General features: G+C 40.6%; 1 protein-coding gene across 1 annotated transcript in view; it reads left to right on the forward strand.

The window, feature by feature from the left end:
• Positions 1 to 27851, forward strand: part of TBXAS1 (thromboxane A synthase 1) — a 229291-nt gene that overhangs the window by 93379 nt on the left and 108061 nt on the right. Inside the window, exon 4 of the mRNA XM_086468110.1 lies at positions 8904 to 9000. Coding sequence (XP_086324236.1) covers positions 8904 to 9000 — 97 coding nt within the window. The remainder of the gene's footprint in view (positions 1 to 8903; positions 9001 to 27851) is intronic.

Here is a 27851-nt window from a genome sequence, read left to right on the forward strand (position 1 = left end):
TGTCTTGCCCACGAAGAAATCAAAGATAAAGTGCAGAATTAAAACAAACAGAAACAGCCTACAGATTTTGAATGCCTCTGTTCTGAATGCCTCTTTTGAAAATATGTATGAGGACATGACTTCTCAACATATAGAGATACTCAGTGTTATCTGAAAGCTTTTTCTTTCCTTCAGGGCTAAAGTGGCTAAACAAAACCGGAGATGTGAAAAACTCTAGTCACACTTCAGTCCTGACCATGATATATAAAGTATATACGAGATGAAGTTTGCAGAAATACAGACTTATGGATGGCTTTTCTTTGTACCCTGATGTCAAGTCTCAGGAAGGAAAAATAATACAGACCTCAATTTTGTCATGGTCAGAAATGCTTTATGAGAGGCAGAAGTCAGATTACACAGGTTTTTTTTAGTCATTTGAAGTGTGTTTGCTTATATGAAGTTTAGTGATGGGCATGTAACTAGCAACTTTATTACACTTGTGGTTTTATTATAGTCAACCTGTTTTATGGCTTGCTGTATCTTGTGATGTTGTAATATCACAAATGATATTTAAATCCTTTGACTTCCTTCCTGTTTCATTTTCTCCATATGGTAACATATATTCTCCTCTTTTTTGTCCCGTCCCCAAAATTTCCTTGGAGCCCAACTTTCTGGGACACTGAAGAGCCTCCCTGGCTTCACAGCCTCCCATTCTCCCTCTCCCTTTAGGAGAAAGCAGCCCTCTGCCACACCCCCCTCTTCTACATGTTCTCTCAGCCATATTATTCAATGTAGCATCACAGTCATATCCCTCATCTTCTTCAAGTGCACTGCTTTGTCTCCATTTATCTTGTACGAAATGGCTGTAGCCTTGCCAGAGTAATACTGCCTGTTGTTCCCTAGAAATTGCTTACCTGCCTGTCAAGAGAAGCTGCTTAGAGCTTCTGACTAAAAATCAGGATAAGCGCTGAGAAGATCCCTCTCCCTCCCTTATGTGGAAAAGCAAGATGGAGAAAAGGCTGCCCTTGCTCAGCCTGAGTATCCTCCTCAGCCATCTTGTAGCCTTTTTTTTTTTCAATGAGCTGATAAAAACAGGTAGTACTGTTGAATATAAATAATAGACTTATACAAATCCATACAAATGAACAGTGTGTAGATGGCAGCAAGTAAAGTTTGGAGAAACAGGAAGTTTGCTATCTCCCAGAAGCAGCCTTCCCTAGAAATAGTAATCCAGTGTTCTGGAAATAGTAATCTGATGTTTTTTCTCTCAGACTATGGCAAAGGAGTACTTTGGTAGTGAATTAGGTGCAAAGAACCCAAGAAGAGACTGCTCTCACGCCCTGTCTCACAAACCCACAGAAAGGCAGGGCACAGAAATATGCTGAAACCCACAGGAAATGTCTGCTGCACCATCACATGAGGTCAGTCAGGCATGCCGTGCTCTAACGAGCGCAGACAAAACAAGCTTTGGTGAAAATGTCACAGTCTAAACATGGGTAACAAAACACAGACTAATACAGTCCAAGCTTGGTGGGAAACACCATGGGAAAAGATTTACAAACCTTCTTCCAGCGCTCTTGCCGAGGTGAAGAGCTATGTGCTTTTTCAGAATCACCCAGTAGCAGTAGCACAGCACACCCAGGCAGGAGGAGCAACTGGTTTCTTATTAATATCGCAGTACTTCTCATTTCCAGTAGCATATTATAAAAGCAGTACCCTATTTACAGCTTTCATTTTGCATTAATGAAGTGGAATACTGATGTAGCTAATCAGCGCTAGCGGTGTGATGCAGGCATGCGGAGCAGCGGCAGCGGTGGTGGCAATCATCTTAGCCCAGTTGCCAGGATAAAAATAAATCCCACCAGCCCTGGGAAGCAGCAGCTCCCCAGCTGTGGAGGAGCACAGCCCAGGGCCCCGCAGCTCCGCGCTGCCCTGGCGCCCTCGTCCCGCAGCCCACCTGGAGCAAGAAAAGAAACGGCTTATCCATGTTCATCCCCTTTGCTACTTCTCTTCCTGACCCCTCAACATGTGCATGAGTTTTTGTACTTGCACTTGGATTTGGACTCAGATTTTCTCAGAAAACCAAATGGACATAGGTTGCCAAATATGCTTGTATAATTCAGAGATTTTTTCTCTTCGTGGCACTTTGTGAGCTTAATTTAATCCCTGTCATTCCTTATATGTGGGTAAATGTCATCTACTTCATTTCATGAATGAATTAACACAGCCATGCAGAGTCTGCGTCTCCCGCGCTGCTCACTTGGAAGGGGGAAGGGATTAGTCAATGTGTGTGACACCCTCGAGTTGCTAAACCCCAACCAGGGTTACAGATACCCAGAAACAGATCTTGTATGCACCCTGGTGTAAGGTACTTCAAAGATTCTACCAGCTCTGTACCTTGTGATGGCCTCAATCAGCCCTCCTTCTCCTTATTGTCAACCCTAAATATATCACTTTCGTACCACGAGTCTCTTTACTGCACCTCACAAGGGAGGAGTTCCTTTAAAAATAGCTGTGCTTTTAGTGGTGGGGAGAATATAAATAATCCCGGAATTTTCTTCCTTTTCTGATACTTCCTTAAGCATGTCAGAAAGCAGAGGTCTTTTGTCAAGGTGCAAGTTTGAGATAGCGCAGAGGTTCTTGGTATGTAGAAGATAGCATTTTTAATCCCGGGTATGTGGACAAAGAAGTGGATGCATAGCAATACAGAGTGGTGCAGGAAGTGTGTGCGGGAGAGTCTGGGCATCTTGTTACATGACATTTATAATACAGTCAGGAATTAAATTAATAGTTCTATGTGCTTATTTTAAAGCTTTCACGACATGAAAAAAAGTGTAGTTCATCGAAAAAGCAAATGAGGAACAATTTATTCCTAAATAGAAATCACTGTGGCCATGTCTTCTTTTTCACGAATTTACACAATGGGTTGGATTAGTCTCCGGCTGAGGCGTGTGTGTGTGCGTGTGTTGGCAGAGCTGTGCTTTGAAACTTTTCTCTGTGCCTGAGACTGCTCAGTGCTACTGGGGCTTCATTTTCATATGCAATAAGTTCACCTCTTTCTAGGGTGTTGCAGGTTTTGGTTTGATTTCCCCTCCTTCCCCCCCCCCCCCCCCCCCGCCCTTAAGTGGTGATGTGCATTTCTCAGTTCTCCAATCTGGAGATACTCAGCTCAGTCAGTGGTTTATAAAATAGTCCAGGAAGGCACCCTGCCATCTAGAGTCACAGCCTGGGATGCAGAAGTGTCACAGGAGTTAGCTCCTGACTTTCCAGCAGACCTCCCCCTGCCTGAAGAAAGCTGGTGTGGGATTTCCAGGTGTACATGGCAGTGAGGAGCTCTCTTCTCACAGGGTGTCAACAGAAAAGGTAATAGGTGATTGCTGGCAGTTCTTAGCTCCTCTATACCTCCCTGTCCCCCGGTCACTCAGATGGAAAATGGAGGATGTTGATTGTTTTCCCCACTATTTGTCACTCCAGGTTATTTAAATTGTAGACTCTACAGGCCTACAATAAACCTCCTACTTATGTGTAACTCCTGCCAAATTAAGGCCTGGGGACCTTGAAAGCCTCTATCTGGTAACATAACACAAATAACGGGACTCACGGTACCTGACAATTTTTTGTCCCCTCCTTTCCTTTCCTCTCAGACCATAGTAACTGTTTCTGTGAAGACTGGTTTTGGGCTTTACAGCTGTTCGTTACGTATTGTGTAGTCCTACAGAGTCTGAATTGCCTGCAAGAGCTGGAAGGGGACAGCGCTCATGACAAATCAATTTGCTGACCCCTGAAATAATTAAACAAGTAACACTGGGCTTCAGTCCTATCAGTGTGCTATTTCTTTTTACGTTTCTCTGCCTGCAGTGAATGGGTGTCTCTAAACAAAAGAGGCAGAGTGATTGAGGAATTTATTTTAAGGAAATGTCTCCTAAGAAAATTGGACTTTTCCCCTCTATCTCAGTGTCTTTGCATACCTCTCCTCTTCCCCCCCTCTCCCTTTTCCCCTTTTTTTTTTTTTTTCTCTTTTGGTTCTTTGTTCTACCCTGAGGAAGAAAGAGATAATAAAATTTTCTGTTTTCATTTAGCTTTCCAGATGATCTTTGTGTATTTTACCAGACTGCAGCATAGAAAGCAAAGCCTTGTTTATTGCCTAACAGCGTATATGTGTTTTATGATTAATGTGATGTGTTTGTAATACATGGGACTGATAATAGATAGGGAGATCAAAGTCTTCTGTGAATTGACAGCAGCACTACAAACAAGGTGAAAGGGTTGCAGGTGTTTCCCACAGGGGTGTTACACAAAAACATATGGCCCTTTGCCATGATATACTGCTTGTGCGCTCCATCTTTTCCTGCGCAGCAAGGCAACGTTGCTGTGAGCTTTGCCCAGAGAGCATGTCCGTTGCTCAGGACCTGGGGGATGCTGTCGGCAGCAGTTGACTATGCAGTGTGGGCAGAATGATTTTGGGGGCACAGAGAGGATAATTCTAAATTGGTCCTTCAAATTGAAACTAGCAAATTGATCCACTACGTTGCCTGAGCAGAGAAATCTGTGTTCCCAGGGCGTCCCTGGCAAGCACTGGAAAAGGGCATGTGCTTGGGTGTTGCAGGAGGGGCTGGGCAGTCCAGCGTGCCTCTTGTCTCGCTGCTCCTACCTCAGCTTGTGGTTGGACTTGGCATCTCGTACCGCCATGGGGTAACTTCTGGGGCCAGGGCCGCAGCAGGCACTAGGTGTGAGTTGAGATACCTGGGCCACATCTCTGCAGAAAGCAGTGGTGGTGCACATGCAAGAAGCAGAAATCATTGCTGGATTGCTGTTTATTCTTGCAGATAAAAGACGAGTTTACTAAATGACTAAACCTTGCAAAGAGGACCTTAACATCTTGGGTGAATCCTGAACACAAGGCAGAAGTCTCCGTCCTTTTCATTAATTGCCGTAAGAGTGGTGTTCATCTGCTTGTACAAACCAAACTGCTGCAGTCAAGTGTGTTGGGTGTTTATAGCCTCTTCAGTTATTAAAACATTCTGGACTCAGACTGACTTCCTTTGCTCAATATACTATAATGTAACCACCCCCTTGACCTGTGAGCCCTTTGGTAAACACGCTGGAGGGCAGCCTGCCTTTTCCACAACTTCTGGGAGTAGATCCATGCCCTCCATTGAACACTTATGAAAAACTTTTTGCCTGGCCCTCCTAGGGATGGTGCAGCACAGGGCTGCCTACATCTGCACTAGCAGCCCACTGGGGCAATGGCTCATCATCTGCCCTTTCACCTGCCAAAGGAACCTAACGCTGTCCTGATGCTGTTCGTGTACCTGTACCAGATCTTTCCTGTCTCACCTTCTAACAGAGCTAAATCTGCTGGTCTAAAAATGTGGGGGTTTTTCTCAATTTTGGAGGGCTGCAGTCTAAACTGAAATTTAATAGAAATTGCTCCAACAGCGTAACTTCGATAACTGAGGCCTCATCTACACAGGAAGATTACAGTCATGCGTGGGTCATGAAATTTATTTTTACCAGTACCGCAGTGTTACAACAGATTCCCATGTGGACAGAGTTGCCTCGCTCTGAGCACGCCGCACTACATTCATGCATTCTTGTTTCTCTGCAGGAGTAAACTAAATAGTCCTGAGTGTTTACATTACACCCTGAATGCCCTACATGGAAATATTACAAAGGGGTGGGTCAAGCAGTGTAATGGTACTGTATCACTGTAGCTAAAGGTAGGACTTTTGTGTGTGGACAAGCCCTGTGAAAAGATTAACCCAGAGAAAGTTAATAAAAAGTGCTGTCCTAAATTATTCATGAATCCATTTGTAATGCACTTGCCGGGAGGCTTTTGTTTTTCTCAAACTCTTATTTATTAAAATCTGACAAGAATATCGGGTTTTGTTCAATAATAAATCTAAGTCTATGTGAGACTGGTGATATCCTCCTGTAGTAATACAGAATCAAAATGAAGTTACATGGCAGGGGTGAATATGTTATTTACCCGGGAAGAATAGATTATTGTTCAGGAGGATTTTATCTTTTGCTTGCCATTTTGGAACAAGTAAAAAAAAAAAACAAAAAAAAACTAAAAAAAAATCCTAGTTGGGAGATATCCTCTTGGTTTGTGACCGAGACCTTGATCCTGCAAAGGATTTTAGCTATGTTTAGAACTCAAGCATCTTTCTAGTGGCTTTGCAGGTTCTGGACCTGTGTTTGCTAAATTAAATAGTTCAGATGATCTTGTTTCATGCTTCACTCTTGAACTTCAGGGAAAGAGCATGGAAGTCATGCTCCTAGCTGTGGATTTGACTTCCAAAGCATGTCCATACACACCTGCTTCTTTTTATGTCCTAGAAAACATTAGAAAGATTATATACAGAAAGCAGGAGAAAGTGAAAAAAGCCAGGAAGAGAGCTTTTAGTGTTTGGGATACAATAAAAGATGGTAGTCTGTGTGTGCTTTATAGCAGTAATTCCTTATAAGCAGACAGAACTTTGCTTAAAAAGCAATGTAATATATTTTTTCAGTATTTTCCATTTTTTAATTTTAAGGGATTTTTTTCCCCTTCTGCTTCTCTGCCCTTATTTATAATTGGATAAGGAACCTATAGATAGAAAGTTAGAGAAGAGTACATAAAAAAAGAAAGAGCTTAGCTGTAGAAGCAGAACTGGGAGTTTGGGTGACTGGTCTGAGTTGGAGGATGATGAATTGGTTTGTTTGCATAGGCTTGGCCTGTGAGTCAATTTCTCATAAAAGTAGCTTGAGTAGGAGATGCTCCTGTCCCAAATTTTAGTTCTGAATGCTTTCAAGCACAAACTGCACTGTGACATAAGGACTCTGACTGTCAGTACCATCCTGTTATTCCAGTGGACCGGAGCTGGAGATCTGCAAATTCCCACGTTTGAAGTAAACTAGAAGTGTCTCTCACACACGTGCACGTGCTTTCCATGATATATCGTCTGGTGCCTCTTGGTGGTCAGAGTTAAGCTGTCTGGGTAGACATAAACAGCTTCTGATTCAGATTTGGAATCTAGTGTTAGGGACTTGGTGTCTGTAAAAAGCTGTGTGTTGGAGGACCATCAGTTACTAACCATTAAATGAGACACAGAACTCGATAAACTTGGAAAGCAGAAGAGAAAAGCAAGGTGTGAGTGTGAGATCACCGGTAGGTTTGGAGCAGCACAGATCTTCACCTTGAGATCTTGCTTTGCCTCTCTGATGCCAACGAAATTGTACGAAGTACATGAGGAAGGGGCACACAGGGCATTATCCTCCTTTGCAAAAGACTAATCGAAGTACTCTAAAATGAGGCCTCAGCTCCATTTTATGCACCTAGTAGGATTCTGAAGAAAAGTTTGACCATTAACAGACAGCTACTTTGCTGTGGTTTAGCAAACTGGGAGAAGTGAAAAAGATTTATTTTAACAGACTCTACCACCTGTATCTAAGGTTCAAGTGGAGCCTATGGGTTGGATTTGGGAAATAACAGTTCCCTCTGGAAACCCACCAGAGAAGAAAAGAAGATCTCTTCCTTCCTGAAGAAAATTACTTTCTTGTTCTTCTTTGCCATTTCTTTGTTATGAGTTTTGGTGGTATGGGGGTCAAGGTGGACTGTGAAACCCTGCCTTGGAATCAAGATATTTGTCTGACTTGTTTGCCCTTGGTGAAATCAGTGCTGCTGCAGCTTCATTGCCATGGGAACCTCCAGTTACTAAATTTAATTCAGCCCAGGGTTTGCTTGTCTGTTCCGTTGCTGCGATGTAGACAGGTGATAAGCAATATATTGATACTAAGCTATATTATACCAAAATCATTAGGCATTGATATTACCACGGTATTGCAGCATCTGTGGTATTGCTCTTGTGTTCTGCTCTGAGCTGCCAGGCCCTCCTGTGCCTGCCTCCAGCCCTCCTCTGCCTCTCTCCTGGCAGGGCAAAGGCAGCAACACCTGCATAGTCCTTCTGGTTCAGCAATTGTCAAAGGTAGGGACTGCAGGCAACCTCTACTTGCTGGTGGTACTTCTTCCTCCCCCTGCAGAGCAGCCAAGCATGGAGTGCCTGTGGGCCTTGTGGGGAATGCTGCTGGAAAAGGGAGCCCTGCACCCCTAGGAGTTGTGGGGTTGAGGTGGGTCCCAGTACCTCTGTGGCATCCACAATGGCAAGAAGTCCCCTATGGACAGACCCTGGCTCCACAAGATTAGATTAAACTGAGAGCAGGGAGACAGAAGGTGTACAAGCAAAGAGTGGGAGATCCCTATCACCCAGTCTTCTAAAGTTTTATTAATTCCTTTATACCTGGTGAACCTTTCTTTTTCCTTTTTTTTTTTTTTTTTTTCTTTTCCCCATTGGTGTTATGATGTAAGGTTCAGATGGTATCTGTTAGACAGTTGTGTTCATGGTAACACAGAGCCTGGGGTCTGAGATGCACTCCGTTCCAGCGCTAGTAGAAATGGTGGAAATGTGCCTTTACTGCAGCCACGCTGGGGGCACTTCTGGAAAGTCTCATTGTAGACATTGCTTTTCCATGGAAAGACATTTCATGTGGCTGACTGCAGGATAATCAATTTTATAGGTCTTTCATGATTGTTTGGGTTGTTGTTTTCTAATGTTTTGCCCTTCTGTATTTTGATCTAGTGATACTACATCACTTTGTGCAGAATTCGTAACAAGCATAGAGTATGTAAACCTTTTAATTGGCTGAGCGTTGATTAGTCAGTAGAAGATTTTAAGCTGTTTCCTTTAAATTCCAGGACATGCATCTTAATTTAATAGTTGAGAGGGGTGGGTAAAGATAATGACTTTACCCAAGGGAATATATTTTCTGTGATATTTGTTTATGGCAAGTATTTTCAAGCCAAAAGAGGTATTTTAGGGAAGGAGGTAGTTCTCTGGTGGTCATTGTCTACTAAAATGACTCTCTACTTTCTGTCTTTGTAGGTATTACATTGGTCGCCAGATGTTTGTGGTGGTCTCCAGACCAGAAATGATCAAGCAAATCTTGGTGACAGACTTCAGTAACTTCACCAACAGAACTGTAAGTAGGTAAAAAGGTTGGCTTTGTGGATGGAGTTGGTAGTACTGCTAATTTTGAACTCAGAGCAAAAGTGACTGCAAGGGAGCTGGAAAGAGAGGGGGAAAGGTACAACATGATTCAATAAGGCTTAAAGCTATATAAACTCAACATATACATTCAGTCAAAGACTCCTGTTACCAGGACACTCTGAAGATGAAGGATAATGCCTTTAAAAGAGATGCACCGCCTTTGTGGCTGAGGCAGCAGATGGATGCTGAAGAGAGGATTTCAGTATCCAGTTTTGCCACTGACCTCCTGTGAAATCCTGGGAAAATTACTTACTAGCTCTCTTCCTTGGTTCTCAATCTGTAACATGGGGACAGTATTTGTTTTTTTTCCCACCCATGGTCTGTTTCGTGCTTTTAGACATTCTATGGCAGGAGCTGCGTGACTCCCGCAGCTAATGTATGTTGCTTTGTCATACATACCACTCTGAAAATAATAAATAGCAAAGAATGAAGTTGGAGTTAGAAAGGACTTACACATATGCTGTTGGTTACATGCTTATATATATTAAAAAGCTCTTTTTCAAGTACCGGTTAGAAGAAATAATGAGGGGGAAATGGCCAGAGGGATGGTGAAGATTTCCAGCAATTCCTCAGGATTTTACAAGGAAATACTGTCACTGTGACCGCACACTGCCTCAGTGCCATCCATTCCCTGCTTCCTCCTGGCCCCTTTGTATGCTCAAACCTGCTGAAATAAACTCACATGTATTCAGGAAGGTTGTTTGTGCCCTAAGGGAAAATTTCATCTCTGATCAGCTGTCTGTCTCCTCTGCCCCTCTGATCCTCTCTGCATCCAGATAGTCTGTTTGCAGACTGCTTGTCTCCTTTGCTTGCTTCTTTTGGTACATGAGGTTCATCTTGTGACTACTTGTATCTTACTTAATAACCACTTGTACCAGTCACCCTCCGTTCTACCTATAACTCACATCTGAGTGGAATAATCCCAGTGTGCAAGCTTCTTAGGCTGAAGTTGTATGTGGCAAGGGTCTTTTTCCCATTTTCTGTTGCATTTGAAGGGATTTCCCACCCCTTCCCTTCTTCCAGCCTCAAGCAGGATCCCTATTTCTCCCTGTCTATAATTTTCCCGTGCTTTTCTCCTGTATATTTGATAGGAGTAGACTGTACCCACTATTCATAGCAGTAGCTGGTGCCCAGATAACGCCTCCCTGAAATTAGGCAGCATTCCTTTGAGGGTACGTTCAGATATTCATTCTGCTCTTAATTTTAGTAAGCCTTGTCATTTGAGTATATCTGTCTGTGCATTGTCATCCTTCTTATTTGCCAAAATTTTTCTTTCTCTCCAGGCTTTTATGGTCAGAGGTTTATCTCTCTTTCTTGTGGTTGTACATCCCTCTGTCATGGTATATAACATTTGTGTTCCTCTCTAAAATCCAGGTAGGTCAGATTACTATAGCCAGTCTCTCATTCTCTCCCTTTTTTTCCTCAACAGTGGTCTGTTAGGTATAGCTGTCTGTGTAGGTGCATATCTTGCCTGTATCACTTGACTATCCCCTGAACCATTTGTGGCTTTTCTGCACAACATCCTACTTTATGTATGAGGAACTGAGGCACAGACTGAGTGACATCCCCACCGCTAACCAGAAAGCCTGTGGCAGATGGGAAGATTTAACTCCCAACCCTCTCTCTAACAAAATGAACAGTTTCCCCCCTGTGCACTGTTGCTATTTCTAGCTTGCTTAATGCCCATGAGTCTAATTGAAATGAACTTGCTTCATCTTACATGCTTTTATCTGCTTGTTCCATGGTCTTCTCACACAGCTGCAATCTTTGAGCGCTGTTATTTCTCACTTTCCACTTTGTTCCCCCTCTTCCACCCATTGCTTTTCACTTACTGAAGATAAGCAGCCTTCTGTTTCTGGGTCCTTCCACACCTAACTTGGAGATCTTTTTCCTCTCTTGAATTTTCACACTGGAAGCTGCCTCTCCTCTTTAGCTCACGATCAGCTCTCTTGATGAAGTTTTTGGCTATCCTGTGCACTAAGGATTCTATATGAAAATAAATAATGCTGGGTGGTATGTAATGAAGGCCAGTGGAATTTATTCGGGTGTTATTTTGGTTGTATGTGAATAATAGTTGAAAGGGAAGAATGAGAAAAGCGCTTTCCAAGTAATAGAATTCTTGCTTCTTATATTGACTGAATAAATGTTGTTTTAAGACTTTTAATAAGATTACTTTTGTTTATATCTTTTAAAATTACTCAAAGCAAGCTCCTCTACTTTATTTGAGGGTTTATGTTTGCTAGTGGAGAATTCAAAATGCAAAATAGATCCCCCTACCTTATTTTACCCATTCTTTCCCCAAATGGTCTACCGGTGAATGGTTATGGAACTGGCATTTCAGTTAGTGCTGTTCACAAAGCTAGGCTAATGTCTTTCAGCCCAGAAATGGCATACACTTCTTACTTCAACCCAAAGCCTTTTTTTTTTTGGCTTAAGAGCATCAGTCTTTAAGGGTGAGAAGGATCAGAAAGGGAGTGAAACTGGCGGTTTGAACTGGCCTTGGGAAAATCCACTGTGCTTCCCCCCTCCTTCCCACCCCCCTGCCAGTGCATTTCCAAAATCAAGATTTGTACTTCATCCACCAGAGGTGAAGTGTGTTATCTAACCCAGAATTCCATGAAGAGAAATTGTTCAGCACAAACTGCAGCAGTTGTAGCAATCATATGTTAAGAAAGCATTACTAAGTTGCTAGATGCTCAGGACTAATTCTAAAAGCTAAGTGTAGAAGAAGTTTATATTCCATGGGTTTTTTTGCTGCTCTTTCAATTAATCTTAAAATATGTGTATTTTAGAGTAGCAGACAATGAGATATTGAACTTGTGAAGGGTTGCAAACAGTGGATGTACTTGATAGTCAGAAGCAGATAAGATGATGATTCAGTGAACTCCGAGCTTTTATTAAAGCTGTCTATAATGTGATGTCATGCCTTTGGGTGCTCGTAAGAAGAATGACCTTAATCTGGAATTGTGCACTTGCTGACTGCTTGCTGGGAAGTCATCAGAAGGCCTTTATGGAATCAGGGTAGTTTTAATTGGCTGAGAGGACTCTTTTGGAAGCATCTTGTGTCCTGTCTCCAAATCCAGAGAGACCTGGACCACTTTTACACTTCTCACACATCGAACCTATCTGCTCACTCGTTATATGGACAACGTAGATTTTGCATGTGATCAAAAGCCAAAGTCATGCTCACTTTATGCAATTATGTTTCCCTTTGATATTATGCATTTCACATCTTTACCATGAATATCTTTAGAATATTGCTGTTAAAAGTCTTTTAGGTTCCCTTGCCATCTTCCGTTGTTTCTAAGTTACTAATCAGTAATTCTTGCAGCAGAAGTCTATGGTGACTGCAGATCTAATCTGCATTAAGGTTCTCTTCCTTTTAGGATAAGCAACCAAATGTAGCATGCAGGGTGTTATTCCCTTGTAGGCAGGGGGTATATTTACTGTTAACTGTATGATCACATGCAATAATGACATTCTACTTTCCCACTTAATTTTGACTTGATTAAGATGAGCATTGTAGCCATTTAAAAACAAAAATGTCTACTGTAATGTACCTTCATACTTGACGTGTATGAAGCCTTTTCCGTGTTTTTAATTATAGTTGAAGAAGAAAAGATGAAAATTAGCTTATAGACCTTCTGCCAAAAAAAATGGAATTGATTTTAATTTAGGTTAACCATGGAAACCTCAGCCAGCATTCTAGGCAGAGCTGTGTGAAGTAAATGATACCTTTTTCTCACAACTATGATAAGTTGTCTCTTGAATAGAAGTTTTCTTTTAAGAGCACTAAGACAGTTTTTAACTGCATTACTGTGTTGTGAGTGAGATAGGTTTACGATGTTTGTTGCGTTCTGCCAGGCAGGATAATGATACATAATCTGTTTTCTGATTGTTTTTAATTTCTGCATTGAAAATTTGTTTTTGGATTAGTACTTGAGGATCATTAAAGTGTAGTTTTAAAAATGTAGGAGCAGAATGTTAAGATGGAGCAATGTGAAGAGAGATATTACCTGGTACATAATTTAAATGACTCAGAAATTGTAGGCCAAACTATTTGCTAAAAATGTGGATCAGTGAGCCCTAAGGCAAAGTTAAGTACTGGCTAGTCAAGGTTTGCCAGGCCGCTGGAGTAAGTGCTCTGCCAGGATTCATGTGGCTATCACAAGTGGAAACTTATAGTTGATCCAGACCAAATCCTTAAATCTGCATGCCAACCAGCTGGAGGAGAGTGATGTTTCTAAAAATAAAAATCTACACCAATTCCAACAGCTGTAAGAAAATATTACTGTTTTCTCATCAGGAGATTTGCTGTTATGGTGGAAAAAGTAAGAATGGATTAGCAACAAATGATAATGAAATAGTGAAAGTAAGAACAAAAAGGTAGCGAGGAAGCTGATATAACATGGCAGTACAAATTCCTTGTATCCCTCTTGAAGGAAAAGCGAGTTGCCCGAGCTTCTTCTCTTTTTGCTTGTCTGTCCTTCCCCTCTCCTAGTTCATCTGTCTGGGACACGATTATTCTTTTCCCATGTAGAATTTGCCTGTTAGACTAAGTCTTGGCTTCATCTTTATTTTGTTAAAACTGTAGACCTTCAGGCATACATGTGGCAATAAACAAATAAAATACAGCCACCAAAAAGGAAGGAGCCTGTTTTCTGCATCTTATTCAGTTGTGGTCCAGGACGGCTGCCATACCCCTGCATAGGCTGTTCTTTCTGGTTACAGAGCTGGCAAGAAAAGCGTCTGTGTATACTGCTCTATCAAAAGGTCTGTCCAAATTTGATACGAGGTGCCCTCCAGAGGTCACTTCCAAACTCAACCATCCTGTAATTCTGTGAATTTTGGGTCAGGCCCTCAGCCAGCTGAAATCAGCGTACTTCCATTAACTTCAGACGACCCTACACTGACTGATAGTGATTATGCGTCTCCAGAGCAGGGCTGGGATGTACAATTTGCTTCAAACAGCTCAAAGTGATGCCTCAGGAACTGACTCTGTGTGTGGGTGTATGTGTTCTTGGCCTTTTGCAAGTAAAGGGTTGCTTGCATGTCTTGTGCAAGATCTTACTTGATGCATCCTGCCTTGGTTTTTGAGAGCACAGGCATTGCCTGTATGCAGCAGCCCCGCTGACATGCTGGCATTCAGTAAACAATGGTAATTCAGTTATGTATCCAAACCCATAGTCTGATCCAGCTTATGGGCTGGGCTATTTCTTCAGTCTTGCTCTCACAAATATGGGGTTTGTTTTGAAAAATCAACCCACTAACATATTCATTTGGAGACATGTCATATAAAAATAGTTAAGGAATGAAGAGTTGTGTACTGTTGCCAAAAGACGCATTGTCTTGACCCTGTACCCTTGATTGTTTGGTTTAAAAATGTTTCTGTTCTTCAAATTAAATCTCCTGAGATTATTTCTGGTTGTGTCAATGCCAGCATCGTCATCCTTTCATGTGAATTTCTTATGTTATTTCCAAATTGTTGTTGGAAAGTGCGATGAACTCAGTTTGTAAACAGAAGATGAGTGTGCTTTGCTGGAGGCTCACCTTTGCATGGGTGCGTGGTTTGGAGCACTAGTGACACACAGTATGACAGCGAGTAAATCAATATTTGGGAAATGATTCAAACAAATGAGAAAAAATGGTGAAATATCTATCATGAGATCTTCATGTTTCCGGCCTTTAAAATGACTGTTCAGTGGGATGGTTTAGTACACAAGCGATGTTCCAGTGTGTGCTAATAATTTGATTTAGTTTTAAAAACAAGCTGGGTTTTGTGGCAGCAGAGGAAAGGAATGCGCTTTAAATTTGTTCACTGACTCAGTGTTTTTAGATATGTTTTTTTCATTTTCTCATTCCTTCATCTTGTTTCATCTTGATTTTTGTTGGGTTCACATAGGACATGGAAGGTGACCAGCATAACGTTTCTGGAGCCAACATGTCCCAGGATTAGTTGTTCACCTGCATGTGTGCATATTTGTATATATTTATGGGTGCATACAGATGCACACACATTGATTTGGGGTCTCTTTGTGATTTGAGGAGATGCTGAATCTCTATTCCTCACTAGAGCCTTGCGGACATCAATTGTGCCATATCTTATTATGGAAACGTCACAAAATGTGCCTCTTTGTACAAGCCATGGTGACATTTCAGTTCCTGATGCAGCAAAGCCATCACGCCTGATGTCAGACTGTGCCTTGAACACCCGAGTCTTTGTGATACAGAGCTGTGATGCTCTCTCCTCCCTCCCTCCCTCCCTGACTTTGTAGGACAAATTCAAGCAAGTGTCGATCCTGCCACACGTACAATCAGGCTCAGTCTCGTTGAGCTGAGAATATTCAGTGCTTCCAAAAATCATTCTGTGCCTTATGAGGATAAATGAAAAGGTGTCCAAGCAGTGAATTTATTAAGATTTACTTTTTTGCCTAGCAGTTTTCTACAGCTGCTAGATCATAGTTGGTTTGAAATCTTGGCTGGTACAACATCATTATAGAAGGGGAATTATGCTAGCAGGGAATGTGTTTGGCTGTATAGCACTTAACTGTTTAATATTAATTTGTTTGACTGCATCTTTATGGGTGCTGTTGTACAGCCATGTGAGCCCAGATGCCTGAGAGATTTTCCAGTGTCAGTCTCTGCCAGGGAGCCGAGCAGGGGCTTTTATCTTCGTTTTGACCTGATGGTTCTCAGTGGGCTGTGCCGGAGCAGGAGCTCCTTGGCTCAACAGCCATAATGACGTATCTGTTTCTTTCCCCACTGTGCCTCTATAGCTGTCTTCTAGACATACCAGGATACCTTTCTAGCTCGGTCAATGTGTAAAAATAGCTTTTCATTTTGAATTTCTTTTTTCTTTCTTCTTTTTGCTTTCAGAGATTGCCGGTTAATTTCTCTGAGCAATTAAATCCATTTTTGTTTAAATGTTTTAAAGTAGCAGTACATATGCTTGCAGTAGACACTTTAAAATTAAAATAATAAATATTGAGAGGGTCATTTCTTTCAGACTGTGTATGTCTTTTTTATGCATGCACAACAAATTGCTCCTTATTCCCCATACACTGCAGCTAATAGCAAAAAACTAATGTCAAATGATCACTGCTGTTGACTGTAAAATTAATCAGACTTTGACTTCACCTAGCTTTAAAGAAAGACTTAACATATTAGTAGACTGTGTTCTGGGAACCACCTGATCCTCTGGATCCCAGTGAGATGAAGTCTGGTTTTGTGATTAGAGCTCTAGGTTGGGATTTAGAAGCTCTGAGCTCAGTTTTTGGCTTTGCTACAGAATTCCTGTGTTCACAGAGGCAAATCATTTAGGAAGTGCTTTGTCACCTTAACAAATGTAAAAGAGTATGTTGGGAATTTCCAGCTGAACATTATCATTAGTGAATGTTAGTGCTTCAGAACTGATGGTTTAGTTTATCTGATGATTTAGTTTATTTGCTAATTCAAATAGTTGTGGTGGGAGGGTTTTTTTTGTTTATTCTTAAAAGAAGCTTCAGAAATGTAGAGGAAAACGTTGTATTGAAAAGCTCTTTTTTTTTTTTTTTTTTTACCTTTTAAGTAACTTTCTATTTTGAAGTATTTAAAAAAAACTGAAGTAGTAAAGTTAATATTAACAGATTCAATTGAATGTATTTTGAGGATTATCTTCTCTTAAGTTTGTCATTTTTATTTGTAATTCTAATTCAGAACAGGAAATCAAGTGAAATCTCTGTCCTGCAAGGTGGGAAAGCTCATTTGTACCTACCTTGAACACCTGACATATGGCTCTGCTGACTACTATGCCTAAAAAGATGTTAGCATGTACTTACTTCTACGCACATTCTTAGATCACATTTAATTCAGAGGGTCATTAGTGTGTATTTACCTAAGTATGTTTATTAATAGTCTGTTCACAATGGGGACTTTCCCTTAAATAAGAGCCTTTCTTTTTCTGTGCCTTACATGGTCTCTTCTCACATATCTAAATATTTGATAAATACGAGTTTCTGAAGGTTTAGGAAGATATTGATAACGTTTGGAGTGCCACGGAACAGCTTACAAGCAACCCCTCTAAAAACACTGACTGTAGTTAAGTCCAATTAGTTTAAGGATGGTCAAGTTGACTGACTTGGAAAGACTCTTTGTTAAAGAGGAGAACCTCTAACAGACATTTTATTTTCTTTGGGTGATTACTTAGATGGTTTGTTGTTTGAGGAGGGTTTGCTGCGTTGTTGTGGCTGGAGGGAGCATTCCTGGAAGAGGTCAGAATATACCCAGCAGTGGTCAGACGGTTGTTGGACTTGGAGAAAGCCACGCTTCTTTTGAGATTGCTATTTTAACTGGCTAATATATTGTTGTCCAGGTAGGTTATGTGAATTTGTTTGCCTAAGATTCATGAATCTCTAATTGAGTAAGCGAACGCTAATATATGTCACATTTCCAGGTACGATAGCAAATAAAACCAGCTGATCCCTCCTGTATGAAGGGCTAGTGGTGATGGTGGAAACAGATGGATTACACACAGATGGAATACAAGAATAAAAACTTTCCACTTTTTCTCTTTTCCAGACATGGGTTGTCTCTTTTCAGATGCTATGGGCCATAAACCTTGGCAATATAAAAGCAATGCAATTGACTGTAAGGAGGCTAGAAGGCTTAAAAACAAGTTTCCTCTTCCCTCACCCCCCCATCAAGACATGATAAATCAGTAGGTTGAGACCACGGCTGATGTTGAGATGCACAGTCATCTTATCTTTTACAGGATTTATTATGAAGCGAGTTGTTTTTCAGCATGGGTCTGAGTATTTGAATCTATCCCTGAGTCTTTCTCTGGTTTATTAATGGGCTGCAGTGCTGCCATCACCATGGTACCCTGCTACCTCTTCCCATGTGAAGACTGCAAAACTGCATGTTGATGAAATTTACATTTTTAATTCTCTACTCTTCACGCCTATACGTATAAAAATGGTTTGCAAAACCATGGGGGAACACAAACACAAGGACAATCTGGTATCAAGAAACAACTAGGGTTGTTGTGTCGTTTTGTTCATTTTTAATGCTCTTTCTTTACGCTATTATACTGCAGCCATCATTGGTTCAGTACCTGCTCTTAGGTAGACACCAGAACACCAGATGGATTACGTACTTTACAGCACTAATGATAGTGGCTGATAATGTGTGCAAATCTCCCTTTCACTGATTGTTCAAAGCAGTTAAGAAATACTGAATACAGCTGTACATAATTATGCTTCTTTTGAAACTAAACCAGCCTGCAAAATTTCTGTTCTTGGAAAATGATCAAAATTAGTCAATAACAAAAACAAAACAAACAAACAACAAAACCCCAAACCCTTTGCATGTACTTAGTTAATGGTATATTGTGACATTCTGTTTCTTAGATGCAAGACTTCCCTGCCAGCATTATTGAGACTTGAAGGGCGGGGGGAAGAGTGCTGCATAATGAAACTACAAAAAGGTAGTTTTGCTGCAGGTGTAGGAAGATGCTAACTTGACAACACTCTGTACGTATGCACTTATTTGTGTCAGAAGGAGTTTGTGTGGGTCTATGTATGTATGTGTCATAGTGCGTTGCACGTATGTGAAGCGACATTCCCTCTTTCTATCCACTCCTTGTTTCTTTCACGTCTTTCTTTGAGTTACTGTAAGATCAGCTTTTGAAATTATCTTTTTTGGCTTGTTTATCCTCACCTTTTTTTCTTTCTTCTATCATTTTGCAAAATTTCCTTTTCTAAACGACTGAAGAAAACAAGATCAGAGTTTTATTAGGTTTTGCCTTCCCTTCCCCCAGTTTTTCTCCTGTTGAAACTTGCCAATCACTTTTAAAGCCTACATTGGGCTTTTCTGCAGCACAGGAGATATCATTAAGGCTTTAAACCCACTAATGAGGGAAATGTGCGCTGCTTGAAGGCTCCTGCAATATTAACTACATCCAATTATGTTAGGTAAATGTATAAGTATAGTCAAAACAGGATGAAAGCATATCTTTCTATTCAGGCCAAAAGCAGTCTTCTGAGCCAATCTTTCATCAAACTTACATTGGCTATTTATTTACAGGTTTTGCAGCACTTTTTTTTTTTTTTTTAATATTGCAATGCTGAAGACAAACAACACTTAGAGATAGGAAAGGGCTATCTATTCCCAGGGCTCTGTTCCTTATTTAAAGAACATGTTTTATTGCTGGATAAAATATGTGAAAACTTAAGATTGATAAATATTTTTTCCTGTTTAAATACAGTATTTCTTCCTTATCTAATCCTGTCCTTAGCTGACTGTTACGAGTAGGTATGATACGTGTGGAGTGGAGATGCAGTTCATGCTGGTCTCTGCTGGTCCTGACCTTTGATTTCTGTTGATTTGTTGTCTTTTAAAGGGAAGTTCAACTTACCCTACTTCTTTGGGCATATGCTGTGCGGATATCTTTTTCTCAAGCTTATTCAGTCTAATAGCATGGATTTTCAACAGTCCCTCATTTCTGACTTCTGAAACTGTTATTTGTCAATAGCAGATGTGTTGCTTTGTTTACAGTTTTCTCCCTTTTCCCTATTTTTGACATATAGTAAAGCGTCATGTCCTTTGATTCCTGCCTTTCCCAATCTGCTTTTGTTAGGAGAAGAGTAATTAGTTTGTCACTTTTTCCAGAATTGATATAAGCTCAGATCACAACATTCAACTTGGCCTTCTTTTACATACTTGAGCAATTGGAGTTCAGGCCCAGTATTTTGCTTTGTTTTCATGTCTTTATCCACATTTGGAGATAACTCACCTGCTCATGGACAAAAAGTCCTTTTGAAGCCTCTCATGATAGATGAACCCATTCAGGTCTATGCAAGTGATGTTTCACAGCACAGAAAAGTGATTTACATTTACCCAGAAGCTTAGAAGTTCAGCAGTAAGCATTGGAGTAGATGTGACACAGCAATATATGATAGTTTGAATGGTTGTCATGTATCATGCCTAAGATCTGTGTAGCCTAGCTGAGTGTCCTCTCTCAAAGGTGGCCAGCAGCAGAAGTCAAAAGACTAGCATAACAGCAAGACAGTGACAGTAATCTTCTTTCTGGTTTATCTGCCCAGCCTCCAGCAACCACTGCTGTGGTGACTTCCAGTGCCAGATGGTGCATCTGGGCGTCATTTCTCCCAATGGCTCCAAATCAGTTTCCCATCACCACTTTTGAATCCTTTCTATTAACTATTATGCAAGCAGGTGACTTTTTTCATGGATGAGGATTTTGTTTTGAATGTGATAGGAATTATGTTTGGGGACTTGAGTATGTGCAAGTGAAGTTCATTCCTCTTCAGTGAGAGTTAATGTGATACACATGGGCATTATTATCCCAATCCTCGCAAGACTCTGCTCTTCATTTTAAGTCTTTTAAAAGTAGTATTGTCATCTCAAAAATAGAATAATTCTCTCTTTAGTCATTCATTCAGATAGCTTAATCCATTTACCTGCCTTTATGTTTATGTTTGAACTTAAATATATGAAAGGTTTTTTCCTTTCCTTTTCTTTTTTTTTTTTTTTTTTTTTTAATAATGATAACATTCTTATCTAGTGTGATGCTAACAAGCTTTTGTTAAGATGTCTTATCTGGACTTACCATTCCCACAGCAAGGCCTGCAAAATGGATCGTGTGAGCATTCCTCATCTGGTTCAGCTCAGAAACTAATCCATCTTGGTTTATGTATCAATGTGGACTTTTTCAAAACTATGCAGGCTGACTTGGCGCTGAAACAGATGATGAGTGCTCACAAGGGCTCTCCACCAGCTCCATTTCAATGGTGGTAATCTCCAATAGATGAGGGGTGGCAAACAGCTAATGCGCTAGTAGCATCTTAAATTGATGCAGCTGTTTTTGTAGTGGTTCTCTGACCAGAGCCTGGAAAGTTCTCTTCTGATCTTTACAAAATTACCTACCGATTAACTTCAGTAGATTTGTTCTAAGCAACAATTTTTGCCATCTTGCTTTTTTGCTTGCGATCGTAGACTATGTAATGTTCATTCTGCAAGAGAAAAACCTCCATGGGAAAGGGCGTTTATAGAGACGATGCTCTCCTTACCACTGACAGTGTGTTACAGCTATAAATCTTCTGGATCGTGAGTGAAAAATGAGTTGGCAGGTCTTATTTTAGTCTCTAGTGAGAATTCTTCTTTGTTTATATAGCAACCACATATCTTGGCACCATTTGTTGTGAATAGTTGATAGCAAATAGTTGGCTGGTAGGAAGGGAACACGCTGCAGTGTGTTATGCAGGTGCTGGGGAAGCACTGCGCTGTGCATGCAGTGCTGCTGACCACAGCCACGGAAAGTTGCAGAGCACTTGCCAGTGCCACTGACTTTTCTTCAGTGTTAAATTCACCACACTTAAAGAAAGAGGAGGAGGGGTGTAAAATTCAAGTCTTCACACTGCATGGCTTGCCCCCACCTCTCAAGCGAAACGAGTGCTCCCTACTTTGAGCATACCAGGTCACTGCTCATTTTCGTGTTGATTCACCTGGTTCTGAAGGCTCAGAGATGATTAGAGGAGGCTCCATTTAGCTCCACGGGTACATATGCAGCAACAGATATATACAAGGATCAGGAAACAGTTATCCTGCAGCAAAAGAAAGCAAAAGATGGTTGATCATTGTCAATTATTTACTCCTGCCAGTCTTCTCTCGCTGGTGTTAAGCAATAGAACCCAAAATAACTACATTCTTTACTAAAATAATGTCCCATTCTTCCTCTTTTCCTTTCACGCTTGCTCTTGCAGAAAAGGGTTTGGGGAAATAAGTGGTAAAAACAAGAACTATCTTGCACTGTTCTCCTCTGCTAAATTAATTGTAAGTTAAAGATACAGAAGATACCCTTTTTTTTCTCTTTTCCTGGCAATTGCAAAGGACAGTTTCCCCATTTCCTTTTCCATTTTCAGTATGCGCATTTAGATGAAGCTAAAACTGCACTCTTGCACTTTTTATGCAGCTTTCCTAAAATAATTCTGAATAATTTAACAATGGCTCAGAAACATTCCAGTTTAACCAGTCGTTGACCTTCAGTCGCATTTTAATGTCGTTGGAATATGCTGTATTTCATCAGTTCCAAAGAAGCTGCATTGTAGCAGAGGCAATGGTAATATCTATAATTAAAGTTGCCCAGTGTCTTCCATTACAATGTTTACCTTTCAGTAGATCATCAAGCTTTATCTGCTTCAATTAGTGTTTTCCATTTAGAATTTTTCAGTCAAAATGGTCTCATTATTTCAGAGAAGAAGCCTAGGGGAAAGGTAGGGTTGTTTGTCCACTGTGGGGAAAAATAAACCCAGAGTCTTTTTCTTTGATTTTGGCTTTGTTCCCTCTAGTGTAAGGGCTGTATATAAAAACCACTTTGAAAATCTGACCAAACTGCTTAAGTTTATAAGCCCCCTCAGTAAACACAGACTCAAAAAAAATTATTAAAGAACAAGAAAATTCACTTGCTAGTATCACTCTCTGGTGACAGGGCTCTACAGATCACTGACTTCTACAAGTTGTCATGTGAGCTTTATGTCTAAAGGTTGAGAATCGTGAGTTTGTGAGTGATTCATTTCACATGAAAGTTTTGGTTTTGTGTGTAATATTAAAACCTTTCAGAACATTCTTTTCTTTATAAATGTTAGATTTGCAAAATCAAAGAGAGATCCTGTGGGAAAAAATAGTATAGGACAGTGGAACTAAAGAATTGCACCCATTTTTGCATACGCTTCAGGATACAAAGACTGCACTCAGTCTAAGATTTTCAAACCTTTTAACGCTTTATTTCGCTCTCTCAATTTCCTCCTAATATAATCGTAATCGACTGCAGTAGGAATAGATGGCATGCTATTTTGCCAGCGTGGAGAATTAAAAAAAATGTATACCTTACATACCTCTTAATGTTTTCTGAGATTTGGTTAGGAAATGTGTGGAAGATAGATGTTTCCTATTGGGGCTGATTTTGAAGAGTCAAAAGCCAAAATAAAAATAAAAAGCTGATTAGAATATTTTGTTTCAGTCACAGCTTCTAATTTAAAGTCAAAGTTGTTTCAATTAGCAAAGTAAAGTTACTCTGTTGCAAAAACGTATATAAAAGATATTTTGTGGAACTTTTCTCCATTTTTCATTCCAGAAAACCTGGAAAAACAAATTGATTTTGCAGTATTTCCAGTTTCTCTTGACTATGCAGCTTTACTTAAGTTTCTCTAACCAGCTCTGGTTTTATTTTGTTTAATGTTTGATTTGAGTTTCGAGAGGGAACACCACCTCCCTAATTAGTGTTTCACTATGTCAGATTAGACACTCTCTGGATGCCCTGGATGCTGGGTGGTGTAGCCTTGGTTTTTCCCTCCTCAGTGGCCAAGTGGGGCAGCTGTCATTTCCTCACTTTTTTCAACTGTTCCCTTGGTGCTCATGGTAGCTTTTGTATTATATTGGCAGGGCACAGTCAGTTTTGGCTGTAAGAACTTAGGCTGGTCCAAGGGTTAAGATTTATTCTAAGGAAAAATTTCTGCAGGATTTTAGACATGTTGCAGAGAGCTATTTTTTTCAATTTCAAGATCCCTTTTATTTTTCAGGCTGTTGGATGCTGGAGGGATTCAGCACAGACCTCAGATGTGGGAGAAGCAACTGTGCAGATGCAAAATGAGTTCTTGTGATGTGGGAGCGCATGCTGCACTGGCCAGCACTGGTGGCTGGAAACTACCACCTCTTCCTTTCCCACTCTCCCACCCACCAGTAAAGCTGGGCTTGGAAGTGCAGATACTGATAACTTACAAAAATGCTAGGTGTGATGTGCATGCTGAGTATGGGTGCAGCCTGGCAATTTCACTGACGCATGGTCTTCTAGAGAGTGAGGCCTCTTCTCCTTCAGATGGGAAGTCCCAGCAGGCAGAACTATGGCAACCTTCACTTGAGTTCCCCATTGCCTTTACGTGTGTGTGCCTGGCTGTTGTGGGGTCAATACTCTGTGAAAGGTGGCAGGTGTTTCATTCTCCTGGCTGGCACACGCTCCTTTGCTGGGCACTCCATAAAAGAGAATCTAAATCCCAAATACCGCTCTGTCCTAGTGTGCATTTGCTGAGCTTCCAGCTTGTCTGTGCTTGAAATACTAGCACTGGCTTTTTGGGCAACATAATGGAGGAGAATTCAGGATCTGACCCATCCCTCTAGTTGTGTGTCACAGTGTTAACGCAGTGAAACTGAAGCAATGGAGTGGTGAAACAGGCTCTCCAAATGCTATGTTTCCTGAAGGAGGCCTGTTTTGGAAGAAAGGGATCAATGAGCTCTGGGGTGGGGGCTCCGATCTGTGAGGCTTTTGGTTGTTTTTAAATTTTATCTTATCCTAGAACTCTTTAAGATGACAAGATATGGTGATGTGCTTTACGCTTCATGATCCGCACTGCTTACTATTACAAGCCTAATATGTTTGAGAATGCAAAAGTGGCTGATACTGTTAATTTATTTTGAACGAGGTACTTGCTGATACTCAGAGGAGCATTTTAGCTGCTCTCCTTGAAGAAATCAAGTAATAGTGATGTGAGGAACAATCTGGTTACAGGTTGTTTGGGAAGTGAGGCTGTTTTACTGAAATTGCGAGCTCCAGGGAACTCGTGACAAGTCCTGTAATATTATCTGTACGCAATAGTACTTTATTATTGTTGAAATCATCTTATGACAAACACTTAATTCTTGATGTGCCTAAATTAATTTGTGAGAGTCAAATGAACAAACACTATTTCATATAAGCCTGTTTTGACATGCTTTGATAAATTAGGGTTTGTTGTTTTTTTTTTTTACTTGATTGAAACCAGACAAATAACCACAAATATGAGATCTTGGAAGATAAAATCCTGGAAATGTGCTGTGCAACTACTTAGAAAGTTTTATAGCCTAGCTCTTCTTGAGGGACAAATAAATGAGGAATGAAAGCAGCTACTACTATCAGGAAAATGCATTAGTGTTTTGACAGATAGATGTGGAGATCTTAATACACGAAGTTTGGTTTTTTCCCTGATGTGTAAATATACACTTAATGTAATTAGAAACAATTGTGAAGTAGCAGGCAGGGAATTCAAATTCTTCAGTTAAGCAGATATTGCAAATGTAATTTGTTGACAGCTTGTCGTGCTGCCATTACAGTTGACCTGGAGTTTTCTTTCTGAACGACTTTTCAAAGGAAAACTAACATAAAAAGAGACATATTTGGGCAGGGAGTGCTCTGTCTTTGGCTAGCAACAGATGCTCAGAGAAAGAGCAGAACAGGGCAAGTGCAGAGTGGTATTTCCTATAGAATAGCCCCCTCACATCTGATTGTGCATGGCTGACTTCCTGAGCTGGAGGTTGCATCCATGTTTTTAATTTTTAATAGCCCTTTTCTTCCAGTACTTTGATTTAAATAGCATCTTGAACTCATTTGTATTTTTGAAAACCATGAGGAGTCTTCACAAGCAAATTTTTATTTGCTTCATTTGACGTTGTTTTCAAATTTTTATTTTGGTGTTGTGGGGGGAAAAGGTGAAATACTTTTTCCTTGAGTTGTTTTGTGTGTATTGGAGATCATTGACCTGAAGTTCTGATTCCAAATGTTCTGTTTCAAATTAGATAAGTGACAGTTTGAAGTATATTTTCTATATCAGGATGTTGTCACACAGGGAATGGGATATTAGGCAACAACATTTAGGTGCTACACAGCAACTTGGAAGATTGATAGAAACCCTTTGAAAAGACTCTCTGCTTTTGGTCATAGTTTACTACTTACTCACTTGTTTACTTTTAGTGTTTCTCAGTGCTTTGAGATTTTTAAGCTAGACTGGCCTGTTTATAGTTTTATTTCTATATTACAACATCTGAGTGAAAGAGGTCAAACCAAAATTGTCAGGAAAATATGAAATAGATGAAAAAGTGACATTTTTTATATATCCTCTTCTCTGAAGAAAAGTTTTTCCTACAAGTAGTATTTTTAAACCAAGCCATTGCTAAGCATCCCCTTCACCTGGCTAGTTTGCCTCTGCCAGTAATCAGAAAGTCCTAAGCATTTAACACTCAACTAAGGAGCTTAAGTTGAAAATAAAGGTTAAAAACTCTTGCTCAGCCATGCCACATGCTTGGAAGTGCCTTGAGTCACTTGGAGCTGGTGATTTCAACACTGAGGTTTCCCAGGTACCTGCAATTGTTTTTCTAAGCACGGTCAGAAGCACTTTGGTGCCAAAGTGCTTAGCAATTTTGAAACCTACCTTGTGCCCAACCTAGGAGACCTATGAATATGATGTTTCAAGAGGAGATGGATCTCACAGGTACCTTAGAAACTGGCTGGTGGTTCAGGCTCTGAAGAAAATGTAGCAGCAGCAAACTTATTTCTTCGAGTCACAAGAGGAGGTGGTGGAACTATGCCTCTTCAATACAGTCCCCATTGAAAAGGGGAAATGCCCAGAGTGCAAGAGAAAGGCTTTCATACATTTTTCTGCTGGATGCTCATCTCATCTCTCTGGGAAGTGCTCTGCCTAGCAACCTATAGTGATTCTTGGGGAAGATGCAGTTGCAGCCTTATGTGTTGAAGCTACTCTTCATTCCATGTGGTCCTTGGTGTTCATGGTAGAGAAGTTAGTGAGTGACTGCAGCCTTATAGAGCAGTCATCTTGGATCATGGAGGCCAAGGTTTCAGATACTACTGCAAAATGTTACTCATGTATTTTTATCTAATCATAGTTTTATATAAACAGACTTTGGAGAGGAACTGGGACTAAAACCCTTTTCACAAGGGAAATGAATGCTCTAAGTCCAGTCTCAGTTCACTCCTAAATATTCCCTGGAAAGGAGAGGAGATTTTAGGATTTATCCCTCCCTGCACCTTCCCCTAGTCTGTACTCCTGCTGTGATAGTTCTTCCTTCTTAATTATTCTTATTTTCTTACTTTTCTTCCCATCTTTATCCACAGGAAGGAATTACAACTTTTTTTCCCATGTGTGAGCTCAGTTCCCTCAGTGACGGTATGAAAGGAAGTAACCACCATGACTTCCTTCACTTTTCAATTGAAACAAAGGGAGTAAACCCTGATCACAGCTATAGTGGCCTCTCTTCTGGAGCGCATTGTGTTATGATGTCAATGAGAAGCGAGGTGGCAAGGCCCTAGGGAGGTGTGGGACCCTTCCTGCATTACTGTCATGGCAGCTTGGACAACTCTGTTCCCAGCTTTGGTGAATCCTCTTCTGAGGTATCTAATTGCATACCCAAGGCATTTGAGTCAGGGTTACAACAGGGTTCAGCAGCCTAGAGGACAGGCAGTGGGAGGCTAGATAGTAATTACAGTCTCTCTTGGTATTCTTCAGAATCTCCAAGGCTGCTACAGAGATGTCTCTGAATGAGCGGATTGTGGAATACAATGTTCCAGGGTAATGGAAAGATCTAGCCTAAATTCTTATGGACATTGCCTGCCATTCCTATGTATGCCAATGACTGAAGGCATGGGGATATATCTGTAGCAAAAGTTATTTGGAACTGTTTTTCTCCAAATTCTCTTTTCAATCTGTAAAAGGAACCTTCTGGTCCTCAACCTTTCCTCTAGGAAAAGCGCACATAGATACTTTTAATAGTCTTATGACTTTACCCAACATTAAAAAGCCCAGTTACATCAGCTGGAAAGTAGATTTAAACATTGTGTGTTTAAAAAGTGCTTCTCAGCCCAGCAGAACAATGTGCGTAGAGCAGAGGTTCTCTAGTACAACCTGAATTTGTTTGTTATACCAAAACTCACTATTAATAAATAGTAAAAAATTTCTTAATTGGTTT

The sequence above is a fragment of the Leptosomus discolor genome, chromosome 1, assembly GCF_034619465.1.
Source record: "Leptosomus discolor isolate bLepDis1 chromosome 1, bLepDis1.hap2, whole genome shotgun sequence".
NCBI lineage: Eukaryota > Metazoa > Chordata > Aves > Leptosomiformes > Leptosomidae > Leptosomus > Leptosomus discolor.